Source organism: Myripristis murdjan, chromosome 12 (assembly GCF_902150065.1).
Source record: "Myripristis murdjan chromosome 12, fMyrMur1.1, whole genome shotgun sequence".
Taxonomy (NCBI): Eukaryota; Metazoa; Chordata; class Actinopteri; order Holocentriformes; family Holocentridae; genus Myripristis; species Myripristis murdjan.
The window spans coordinates 23,629,112-23,642,190 of NC_043991.1; the positions used below are offsets into that span (position 1 = coordinate 23,629,112).

A 13,079-nucleotide genomic window follows, 5' to 3' on the forward strand; every position below is an offset into this window, starting at 1 on the left:
ACCAAGCGATTAAAAAAAACCCTCAGCACGAACTTCACATACCAGTGAATGATATTCAGTTTTCCCTCATAATATTGGCTTCTTCCTGTCATGTGAGAAACTGATGACAAAAGAGGAGCGAGGGGAGAGGAGGGGGCTATCATGAGCCACATTATGGAAATAAGGTGCAGGAGCATGTGCCAGTTAAACCGCAGTGCCGTGCGAAGTGAGACGAGGCAGAGGGTTTGGACGGTAAACCGGGCGGTCGGTAGATGGCGGTAACCCAAGAAACCTGATCCACCGGGTTCACAGGCACTCTGTCTCAGTTTGCACCATTTGCAGTGAAGGCAGAGGAGCTGAGCAGTTTGAAGGACATCAAATGAAACAGGAGAGCTCGCGGCGTGTCCTCTTGAGTTTTACGCGTAGCCTGTCCTCCCGACCAGGAGACAGTACGTTTTGATAAAAACGGGGGAAAAAAATAAAATAAGATGGAAGACAAATCAAATTCGTTCTCCAGCAACAAAGAGGAGAAGGCGGACGGGAATAATGTGTTTCAGAGGCAAGACTCGATACAGAAAAATAACATGGGGAGCCAGAACATGAAAGACCATGGCAACTCAGTAGGCTTCAAGGGGGAACGGGAAGAGGCCATGGTCGGATTTGACGATCTAGACGGGGCGTCCAGGCAATATGGTTTTATGCAGAGGCAATTTGGGGCCATGATGCAGCCTGGAGTCAATAAGTTTTCCCTGCGTATGTTCGGCAGTCAGAAAGCGGTGGAGAAAGAGCAAGAGAGGGTCCAAACGGCTGGATACTGGATCATTCATCCATATAGCGATTTTAGGTAAGGGCTGGAAAAGTCACCTGCAATCCCCCCTTTTTCCCCACCCCTCCCGTCACCCTAAGGTTTACAAGCCCGCACATACACTTTCACACATAACGCTATGTCATCAACACACGCACAGCCTGTCCCAACGCGCATACGATCATCTCCCTCTGTATTAAGGCAGTTACCGCCGGCCGAGGGTGTCACTATCAAAATGTGCTTTGTGGGTGTCTGCTTTTCATTGCGGCATTTCATTGTAATGGGGAGGAAGACGTTACAAAGGTGTATCAGTGATATGTCCTTGGAAAAAGGATGGTGAATGTCATGATTTGAAAACACACACATAGACACACACACACACCACACCACACACACACACGTGCGCGCGCATGTTCTAATTGTTACACCATAACAGCAATCACTGTGTCAGGTGGGCTTTTCATTGCGACATATGCGGGTTCTCTGAGGGGCGACGGTACCTGTGCACAACGTGACAGTGCCATTGCACCATCACGGTTGTAAACATTTCCTTACAGACGCTGGTGGGTCGGGAGGCCTTAGTGGAGAAAAAATAATCATAAAATAAAAAAATAATAACACAGAATGCGGTAAATGAATGTGTGCAACGAGTGAGGAAATGTCCGTGTTTTTAATTTGGCCAGCGGAGTTGAACATTGGTGCTCAGATTTGATTATCCAGTGGCAACCGTGCACAAAGACTAATTTATTAATAATCTATTGGCCAAAATTAAATATTCACGATGCTCTTTTTGAAGCTGCCCTGCCGAGCAAATGTGATGGAATGTGTTTGTTCCAGAGGCGCTGCAGAAGGCTCATGCTGCTGCACTTGCTTCCTTGGCATGCATGGGATGATTACTAAATTTCGTAGTGACATATTAAGGCTATTAGGCTATTCCTTTTGTACGAGCTTACGGCGCACTGGCCCAATCATGAGCTATAGGTGTGATTAGATTAATCTGAACAGCTTTACATAAACCGCCTGATGAAAGAATTAATAACTTGACTTTGCAAATAATCGTCCTTCCATGATCAGCGAAGGAGCCTACTCACGTTGGGCTTATCAAAACCATGTATGTAGGCCTGTGTACAATGAATTGCGTTGAATTGGTCAGCAAATTAGAGCAGGTCCAGGCAAGACTACTTCTCCACAAGCTGCATGTTCACAGTTCAACACTTCACCAATTAAACATCTCATCTGTCCCTGTCTTTGCATGGTGTCCCCCCCCCCGGCACAGCTGGACACTCACAGTCAAGCCTGTTTTCTGATACATCTTCATGTAATGTGCCAGGGCATCTTGTTCCCTGTCCCCTCATCATGGTGCTGTCCATGGTCCTGAACTCCTATCCGGTCTGCCCATGTAGCACCCAGCGTTTTCTTTCAGCTTCACTGCTGATTCGGGGGAAGCTTACAAGCTGAATTCTAACCTAGACCACTGCTGCATTAAAAGTTAAAGCTGTCCCCACTAGCCTCAGTGATTGTCCGACTTCGCCTTGGTTGTATTGCCAGACAAAGATTTCAGTGCAACAGCGCAGTGCAGAACAACAATCATGGCAGCTGTAAACTGCATATATGCCCAGAGGTCTTTATTTGTCTTGCCCCTGTAAGATATATCTGTGCTATCCTTATATTCACACACTAATGCTATTTGGGATATGCTGCACGCATGGAAAGTCAGACACACACACACACACACACACACACACACACACACACACACACATACACACACACACGCACGCACACAGCAATGAAGACGGATAAGGATGAGTAGCACAAGACAACAGTCAATGAGCTTAGCAGTGGCTGAAAACAATTATGTAAGGAGATCGACCCTTTGCAAAAGATGGCCAGAAGGGTATGGCCTAGTCAACCCTGTAGTATTTATCCCTTTTGTGAACGCTTATTAATTATCAATTAGCAATTTAACTGCCTTTTCAAATGTACAGACTGTATCTGTAATGTGGAATAATGGACTGTGTCATTCTGTCACACATTACATGTCTTAGAGCCTATTTTGCAAATATAGAGGGGAGACAGAGTCTGCCAGCAATGGGGATCTTAAAATTTTGTCCTCATATCCGCTTAAACAAATTGCTCCTATTATTTCCGCAACATTGGACAATGCCTCACTGTGCGGAACACAGCCTAGTTGAGGCACCTCAGTTCCTCAGTTCCCTACCTCATGACATTTTCCACAGGGCAGCAATCATAGCAATTCCTTGTCCACTGGCCAGTGTAAAGAAGGAGCCCTGCTGGCTTGCCAAAGTGACTGCCTCCTGGCTAGAGCATCGTTTTAGCCCACTGCCTCAAGCTAGTTAACAACGTCAGTACATAAATGATAGATTTGCAAGAGTGCTTTGTGCTTGGCGGGTCCTCTTGAACCGTAGCTTGAAAGTTAAATCCATTTATCTACTGAAGGACGGGACATTTTTTTTTTTTTTTTTTGTAATTCAGTTTTTCCTGTGTTCTTTTTTTTGCCCTGCTACAGGTGTATGCCTTTGGAATTGCAGTAGCAATCTTTCATTGGTTCATAATTATATATTTTTTTCCTGTTCAGTATTTTTCCTTTATGCTGTGGCACATGCTTCTATGACCAAAAAACACACTATCTGATCTTATAATGAAAAACCTTACATGACAACAGTCCATGAATGACACCACTATTCACGTGTGCTTTGTATTGCTTTGTATGAGCATTTGAAACTCAATATCCAACATATTGTTTGTACAGGGTGGCTGTTTAAAGATTGATGGCAGGTTAGTAATATTCATTATTGATAGATTTTTAGAGAGGTCTCATGCATGGCCTCATATGGGTCTGGTTTTGCTAAGGAGAGCCTTTTGTCTAAGTCTAAAAGTCTCTCAGTGGGGTTTTCTTTCATTAGTCTATCTTAAAGAATGACATGGGTGTGCCATTACAATGAAACACTGGATCATAGTTAAAATGACATGATGCTTACCTCACATACTTAAGTTGTTCCTGCCTTTAACATCTGACATAGAATTTGTCATATAGAAAATGTTTTACTGTTCACTTCTAAAACAATCACAGAAATTTAAACAAACTTATTTAACAGTTAAGTGCATTGCATTTGCATTGTCTTCTAAATGTTTTCTTCATAATAAACTAAAGACAGCTCCTTTTGTGTCATTAATAAATAACAGTGCAAAGAACTGACAATTGGTATGTGAAGACAAATGTGAATATAATAAAAGCCAAACAGCACAACAAATAAAAGTAACAAATTATCCAAAAAGCAAGTAAACACATTTCAAAGATGTTAAGAGGCTTTTTAAAAATTATTATTTGAAATACTGATGAGGCTAATGTTTTCAGACAACTTGTTCTGAAGGATAGGGACTCCCATTGCAAACATCTGATCGCACCTGGCAGTGCCACTGTGTATTGGATAGGGTCAGGCTGCGGAGAGGAGTTGTGTGGGGTTCCCTGTGTTGCCTGGCAGTAGTGGTCTGGCATAGATGCTGCTGGAGCAGCTGTTGCAGACAGGGACTCTATAGGGATGAAATGGGCTGGCTGGAGTTGGATAGGGATTGCTCTGATGGTTAGTCCTCTGTTGCTCTGCTGGTGTTGGCTGCATTAGAGCGCAGTGGGTTCTCCACCATGGGAGTGGTGGGTGTGATTTTCAGTGCTTCATTATTATTATAGTCCTGAGCAAGGCCCTAGTCCTCCTTTATGCTGATGCAAATAGCCGCACAGGTTGGGGCTTGTTTGATAAGAGGGCTGTGCACTGTGGACATTTGACAAAGAAGTTGATTGTATGTCTATGTGGTTGTTTATTTTTACTATCCACTTGTTTGAATTGTTCTTTACTGGACCAATGGGTTAAGGTTACTTTTACTTTTACCACCCCCTCAGCACAGCTGAGACATGTTGATCCGTTTTTGTCAGGTCATTGGTGTCCATATCAATGATAATGACAATGACCTAGTAGAGAAACTGATACCTTCAGTGTAGTGATACACCAGAACATAACAATGCTGTGTTTAGGAAACATCATCCAGTGGTAGTACTTTCCATCGAAATCAATCAAGAAAACAGTCTGTCGGTCTGTTTCACAGCTGGTTGAGAGGTTGGAGGTGATATGGGTGTCGGAAATGACGGGTGGTGTAGCAGGGGGAAGAGTATAGCTGAGGCTGGGTGGATGTTTGTGGATAGAGCTGAGGGTGTGTGCACTGTTAGAGCATGAGGTTCTAGATTGTTCTTCTTGGTAGTGGAAGTGGGTGGACTGCTGGAGCCGGACCCAGGTGCACCTCTGGAAGAGGAGGTGCAGGTGGGTCCATTGTTGGAGATAAAGTTGGTGCACTGGTGGATGTGGGGCTGGTTATACTGCTGGAGACTGATTGTAGTTGTGGCGTTGCAGCTGGAGGCCCTGCTGCAAGTAGAGCTGGGTATGCTGGTAGAGTTGGAGCTGGGTGCACTGCAGGATTTGGAGCTGGAATTAGCCAGGTCCAGTGGTGCAGGTGGGTGCACTGCTGGAATTGGAGCTGGTTGTAGTTTTGGAGCAGGTTACATTGTTGGAACTGGAGCTAGGTGGGCTTATGATGCTGGAGCTGGATGCAGCTTTGGAACTGCTAGGTGCTCTCTTTAACTTGGAGCTGGAGATGATATGCTGATGGAGCTGGAGCTAAATGTACTGGAGGTTGCAGTGGAGTTGACTACTGTTCTCCATTTGACCATTAAACCTTTGACTTTTTTTTTTTTTTAATATTTCCTGTATTTCCATTTTTCATGTAGCTTGTTTTCTCTCAGTTCTAAGGTGCCTAAGGTTTACACTTACTGTAAAGCGAGACACAAAGCCTACGTTGTTTCAGTAAAGTGAGCATCCTAAAAGTGATGTATGCATGCCACCTACTCCATCTGAGGGAGAAAAAAATAATCATTTGAGGTGGCCTGCAGAGCTACAGCACAGCAGATGTGGGCATTGTGTGGGCTTGATTTGAGTGTCTTTCAAAACAAAGCTTTGTCTCGGTCAGAGTCAGAATGGAAATCATCCAGCATTTCCTCTGAGCCTTGGGACATTTTACAGATGTTGATATTGAATTTTGAATTGGTGTCTCTCTAGAATTGTCTGGTTGATGTATTTTCTGACCTTTTCTAATCCCACATTGTTAGTGTATAAGAGTGTCCTGCACTTTAGTTTGACTTAAAGGTTATTTTATTGTTTTTTTTTCTGAATTTTCTACTCCCTCAGACATTCTAACTATCCCTCAGCCTAGTTTAGGAACTGCATACACAGTTAGTCTCAAGTTGTTAATGTCCTATCAAAGGTGAACAGCTTTAAACCAAATACATTTTCTTTGTTGTTTTAAAGTTGTACTTTTTGGTTGGGTTCTTGCTTTTAAGGTGTTTTTTTTTTTTTTTTTTTTTTCATTATTCCATCATTGGTATATCTCCTTTACTGTTTGCCTAACATTCACTTAACCACAAACTAAGCCAACTTTGACAATGTTTTCGATAACAATCAAATGACAACTTGAGAATATATTTATTCTTACTTTACTTTTCAATCAGGCTTTATCTTTATCTTTACTCTTGCCCCTTCTGATTTTTAGTATTTATTTTCAGTCTACCTTGTTATACATTTTTAAAGGATTAAAACCTTTGAGAATATTTTTGCCACTGCTTCTTGTTTATATTTTTAGATGTTTAGAGCACAATTAGCAGAATCTCCTGCCATACAAACATTTACACACACATGGACAGACAACAACAGACTTGATAATAAATTACACTATAATCCACCTGAATTCAAAATGTATTTAAAATGTGTTGAAGTTGCTAATGTGCAACTGAAAGTTGTAAACCCTAGAAAGTTTGACAGTGACTCTAGTATGAATGGCATTAACCATCTGATTTGATTGCTATAGTAAGGTCCCATTCAGTTCCTTCAGGACTCAGATAAAACCATGTCACGTCATGCATGGGATTTGCTGCTCCAATCTTGACACAGTTTCACACTGATGCAGACAGGCTGAATGATATTGGTTGAGAATCCATGGTCCAGTTGCATAAGTATGTTTCTATTATGTGAATAGAGGTAAACTGCATCAAAATTACATGATGTGTATCATGTTGTCTAGTCCCATTCAAGAACTTAAATAAGGACTTTGTATTTAAAAGTTTAGACTATAGGCCCCGGTGAGATGTTTTGATGCCTGGGGGTGTAAAAATACCTATGGTGTATATTCTTAACCACCAAGATGACCGCTGTTTAGCTGAAGTGCAGACAATTAACTGACACATGATCTGTGGATATTTATAAAGCCAAGGCCCCGGCTTAATTTATTCAAACAGATCCATTACTAGATGGCTAGTCTGTCAGCCAGACAGGCAGCTTGCCAGACAGTCAGCCAGTCCGTTTCCATCTTTACCCCCAGTCAGTAGACAGACAACAAGGCAGATCAGAGGCAGGCAGTCAGGCAGCAAGAATGGCGTCAGTGGAGAGTTTTTAGCATGAGATAGGATTCCTGAAAGCATCTATTTTCATTCATGGTTGCACGGCCTTTATCAGTGGCCAGGACACTTTGTGATCATAAATCACTTCTGGCTCGGGTCATCACAAAACTGAGGGCAGGGACATTAACACAGCCCCCCCTAACCCCCCTCCCTCCAATGTAAGGGAGCAAGGAGCACCAATGCTCCAGTGTTGGCAAGAGCCTTATACTAACACACACAATTACTGGCCCCTCCACACTACCTAGTCTTTCTGGATTAAGTTAGTGGAGCTGTGGGAACCAAAGAATAATTTCAGCTGGACTATTACTGAGGTGTAAAAGAAATTGCAACACCTAGTTTTTGCTATCTGCAAGGCACTCAAGGGTGTCAAGACAGTTTTGGTTGCCAGATTTAAGGTTTAACAGAGTGTAGCATCACTGATGTAACAGTGACAAAAGATGTTACATTTACAGATAATATGACCTAGTGGCAGCATGCAGAGGGAAACTAAGATGGAATCTAAAGTAGCCCCCTGTGGAATCCAACAGTTTATTAGTACTTAGGTTGATGGTGATGAGTTTCCTGTGGTGACAGAGGAAGTTCTCTTGCAGATGAAGAAGCTTAACCAGTTCAGAGCGATGTCTGTAATAACAACCCGGTGCCGCTGACGGTCCATTAAGACCACATGTCAACTGCATCAAAGCTTGCACATATAAGGAATTAGGTTTGTGCAATCACTTGCATCTACTGCTAAGTGAAGGTCATTAGCAGAGCAGAGTCGGTGCTGTGAAGTGCTCTAAACCCTGATTGAAATGTCCCCCAAAAAATGTAGTGGAAAAAAATGAATGAGGTAAAACAGCTTTCTCTAAAACATCTGAGTGAAATGGGAGGTTTGAGCTTGTTGTCATTACAGATCTAAACTGCCTTTCTTCATGATGAAAAATTGCATGTTAAAAAATATATGAGAAGGAGCCAGTGGTCAGCGAACTATTAATGATGGACAAAAAAGTGAAAAATATGGGACAGGTGTAGAGTTTTTCTGTGTGGCCCACCAGGAGATCCAGACATAAACAATATAATGCTTTTCAAAGTGTACACATTCGCTGTGGAAAATAAGAAAACTACTTCAACCTAGGTTATGTACAATTTTCCATGTTTATTTTCATTAGGGGTATTGGATTTTGTCCATTAGATGATATTTCGTTGTTTTCCGATAAGCTGATATACATTTTAAAGCCTGTATCAGCCACTGCTGATGATGTTCCAATACTATCATGCATCCCGAAACTATAAAGTATTGGATTATGCTGCTTTTGGAGATGAGATCAGAGAGAAAAAAAATACTTCCATAATGCCATGATAGACTTGTAGTTTGGTGGCTTTTCATTTTGGTCCTGCCTTTTTGCAATTTCTCTTTTAAGGCTCGGCTGTCAGCATAAAGCAGGCAGGAATTTTAGTTAGGAGGCGTTTTTTGTTGTTGTTTGTTGAGGAGCCATAGACCGAAGAATAGTTAGAAAAAAGCATTTTAGAAGTCAAATATACTCCAAGTTTGTTGATGTTTTGGAAAACATAATTTACCATTCTAAGATTTAGCTACTGTTAGCCTGTAAGATACACTGATTAAATCATCGTCATGTAAAAACTAAAATCTCCCCAAAAAGCAATTGTTAACATTCCATCTATTTTTATAAAGTGCTTTGACTTTCCTTTCTGTCCACTTTGTTCATCATCAAAGTGGTAGTTGAAGTGGTGCTGGGCTGGCAGATTTGTATGTAAAAGCTATCGGAGTGGTCGAGCAGACAGCCTTTTGGTCCCATTGCCATGACAGATAAATCTGCACCTTGACGTGATCACCCTCGTCTCTGGAAATGACGTAAAAGTCAATGCACAACTGGAATAACCATCTGAAGAACATTTAGAAGGGAGATAAATGTCTCCACGTATGCTGACATTTAAGCTCGGTTTTGACCCCAGTACCACATTACAGGGAGTGTCACTTAATATTGTAGAAAACATAAACTTTTATCTTCTTAGTCCATGCTAGGGAGGTTCTGTTTTTGTTTAGTATAGATATCCTGATAGTTCCTTGTAATTTTATGCTTTAGCCTGAGGCTGTGTCTGTCTCAGAGTACCAAGTGCATTTGTGACCATTTGCCAGCATGCAAACCCAGATACAGGCTGCACATGCACGTACATACAGAGGCTGATTTGCACATCACATATCCATCTGTGCTTCTACACAATCTGCTGAGCGTAAATAAAGACGTCCACACCAGGGCTCACACTGTTAAACTTTATTCACATTATTAATGAAATGCTTGTATTCATTTTTGCTGTCTTCCTGAGTGAGGTGTAACCCTTCCTGATATGTTTGTTTGCTTACTTTTTTGTGTATTTATTTGTGTGTTGCGCTGCAGGTTCTACTGGGACTTGATAATGCTCATCATGATGATGGGGAATCTAATCATCATTCCTGTGGGAATAACCTTCTTCTCGGAGCAGACCACCACCACCTGGCTGGTCTTCAACGTGGCCTCGGACACCATCTTCCTGGTGGACCTGGTCATGAACTTCAGGACGGGCATCGTCAACGAGGAGAGCTCTGAGATCATCCTCGACCCCAAGGTCATCAAGATGAATTACCTGAAAAGCTGGTTCGTTGTGGACTTCCTCTCCTCTATCCCAGTGGATTATATCTTTCTAATAGTGGAGAAAGGATTTGACTCGGAGGTGTACAAAACAGCCCGCGCCCTGCGCATCGTCCGCTTCACCAAGATCCTCAGTCTTCTGCGTCTCTTGAGACTCTCCCGACTCATCAGATACATACATCAATGGGAGGAGGTGTGTATATGTTTGAATGTGTGTGTGTGTGTGTGTGTGTGTGTGTGTGTGTGTGTGTGTGTGTGTGTGTGTGTGTGTGTGTGTGTGCATAATGGACAGAAAGACAGAAAAGATACACATAGGAAGAGAATGAAGAGAGTGAAAGGGAATTTGCTGGGCGACCACGTGGTTGCAGCGCTGTCTGGGCGCATGTTTTCTGAGCAGCAGGGTTATGACCTTGAAAAGCTCATGCATTGATAGGATTCTGCGTGTGTGCAGCTAACTGGTGCTGCCACTCACCCGTCTGGTCAGAGGGCTTATCTAACAACTCATAATAATGTCACTTTCAGGTCAGTGATGGATGAAATTACTTTAAAATCCCAAATCTATAGTAATCCTTTTTCATTTCCAATTCTTTCAGATTTCAAAGCCGCACATCTGCTTAAATATTAACAATACGGGAATTAAAGGCAAGAACGTATCGATCCGTTTTATCGGAGACAGTTTAAAAGAAAGAAAACAGAAATGATGTTTGAAAGTCAAGGAGAGCCCGAACCAATTTTGGAACGCCACTGTTATGATAGCTTTTATTTCGGCGGTGTGTCCATTGCAGAGGACTCATTTTGTGTTAACGTCCACAGAGTTATGCCTGACTGGACATAGCCCAGAGTAATTCATTATTACCCTCCATTGAGTCATTGCACTCCTTGTCTCACACCATTTAATCAGACTGTAGCGCTTCTCCTCCGTGTCCTTTCCTGCATTTTTATCGCACGTATTGATCGAATGATTGTACAGCTGTGCACGCTAGTAGACTTATTATAATTGTTATTATAATCATGAAGGTATTCATTTATCAATTTAATTATTTTTTCCGTGAACTGACTATGGAAACAGAAGATGGCACCATTGAAAAATATATATTCTATATAATTAAATATGTGACAATTCCTATGCAAATGTAGGATACTCATTTTGTTTCAGTGCTCTAGCTGGTAGCAACATTCAACTGAAGAAAATTTTCCTCTTTAGGGGTTATAATAGAGTAAAGCGAGTTATATTCCTTGATCTGCACAGTGGGAAGCTGTGCAGATGGGTGAATATGTTTCATGTGCGTCCTCCTTTGGCAGCCACTTCGCATCCAGATCTTTTACAAAATGGATATCCATCCGTCCTCTAGAACAAACCTCTCTTTGTTTTTGGGATATCCAAAGTAATCCACACTGCTGATTTTAATTCCTATTTCAGGGGTTGGAGATCGATAATATCAGCCTCGCTTCTCACTGACATTTTCTCTGGTGGATGTCTGGTGGATGTGTGTGTGTTGTACGTGGCGCCTGTTGACACGACAGGTAGTCCACAAGGAAAGGCGATGCGCAGGAGAGATCGCAGCATATAGGCCCCATTTAAACCTTGCATTCAAATGTGATCTCTGTATCCGGATATATTATCTGGATCTCAGTAGGCGGGTCATTAGGAGGTTTGGTAGGCGGGGTCAACAACTAAATGAGTGTAGATATTTCCTGTGACTTTATCCACATATTCCCTTATTTTAGAGATTTCTTTGTCCAGCAACAAAGCATTAACATGAAGCTATAACTAATATTAGTCAGGTATTTATATGGAACAACCTAATGGGTGGTAAATTAGTTGCACATAATCTCCAGCACAACTCCAACTGACTTTTTTGTCTCTTGGCCATTATTTCGTGCATTACACCAAAAGGTTAATTCAAAACACCAGATTAAAACTGAGATTTATAAAATGGAACTGTGGTTGCCATGGTAATCACTACGCACCACACAAACACTCCACGAGGCTACAGCTGTCCATGAGAGTTACATGATAATCTACAGCAGGAAATAGTCCGTAAAGACGCAGGGCTAGATCTCTCTACATCTCTCTGCAAAAGGCTATGAAAAAAATGATATGATGCACTGGTGAGGCTGGACCGCCGGCTCGTGACAGCGGGTTAACTATTTAGTGAGTGGTATAAAGTGCCAGGGACAGAGGGGGCAGCTGCTAGAGGCATGTGCCCCACGTCTCCGCCTGCGGAGAGACAAGGGCACTGTGATGTTTTCAACTTGTGGGTGGATTTTATGTCCAGAATGTGTCCCAGCTGTATGAAGTGCATTTGCACTGACCTAAGATCCAAACACAATATGAGCCAGACGAGGATCCAGGGCGTTGACTACAGTGGCTTGCCTGACTGGAGTTAGGCTCACTTAATAAAAACTTGCACTGACATGGCTTGTAGAAGTAACATTAATAGGGGGGAAAAAAAATCCATTGCCAGCTAATGAGGGCAAAACTCCATCCATCAGATTAAAGCACTTTGGTAGCCCTTGCCTTTTCTGATGGAGGCTGGTAAAATGGTGGATTTATATCCAGGAAGAGCACAAAATGGGCATGCTGTGTTGGTGAGCTACTGTTACTCACTACCGTTCCGTGAGCCTTGTGGAGGGTAGCAGGTGCAGTTGAAGGCTGTCAATCAGACAGGAGCGTACAAGATGGGAAGAATGAAAAATGAGGTTGTGCTCTGATATCATCACACCCACTCTTACTCGTGAAAGTGGCTTTTAATCCCCAGCAATACCGCCTGTTTGACTCAGGACAAATCAACTGTTAGGGCTCTTTCTGCAAAGAGAACCTCAGATTCTTGCAGTTTCATAATGTTTCTGACACTGAGTGATGACAATATAAACATTTAAATTTAAAAAAAAAAGCATATTTTAGTCCCATACCTCTTTACAGCTGCCATTATCAAAATTTCTTAGGGATGATTAACCTAAAGGGTCTATATCAGGGGTTATCATCCTTTTTTATGTGTGTAAGTGCCAGGTTAAAATTCTCTTGTTAATCAATGCCATAGATCGACATTAAGTTTAATTATGACATGAAAATCAAAATCTTCAACGGATGTGTAATTTCAGTGCATCCATGTAGGCAACATGCAAAGTAACAACAGACTTTGAG

The 13,079-nt window shown here is 42.1% G+C and overlaps 1 protein-coding gene across 1 annotated transcript in view; it reads left to right on the forward strand.

Annotated features, from left to right (window-relative positions):
* Window positions 1-252: 252 nt before the first annotated feature.
* The window catches only part of hcn1 (hyperpolarization activated cyclic nucleotide-gated potassium channel 1), a 76,882-nt gene continuing 64,055 nt past the window's right edge, over window positions 253-13,079 (forward strand). Inside the window, exons 1-2 of the mRNA XM_030065694.1 lie at window positions 253-823; window positions 9,701-10,124. Of these exons, the coding sequence (XP_029921554.1) occupies window positions 468-823; window positions 9,701-10,124 (780 nt within the window). The 5' untranslated portion in view covers window positions 253-467. The remainder of the gene's footprint in view (window positions 824-9,700; window positions 10,125-13,079) is intronic.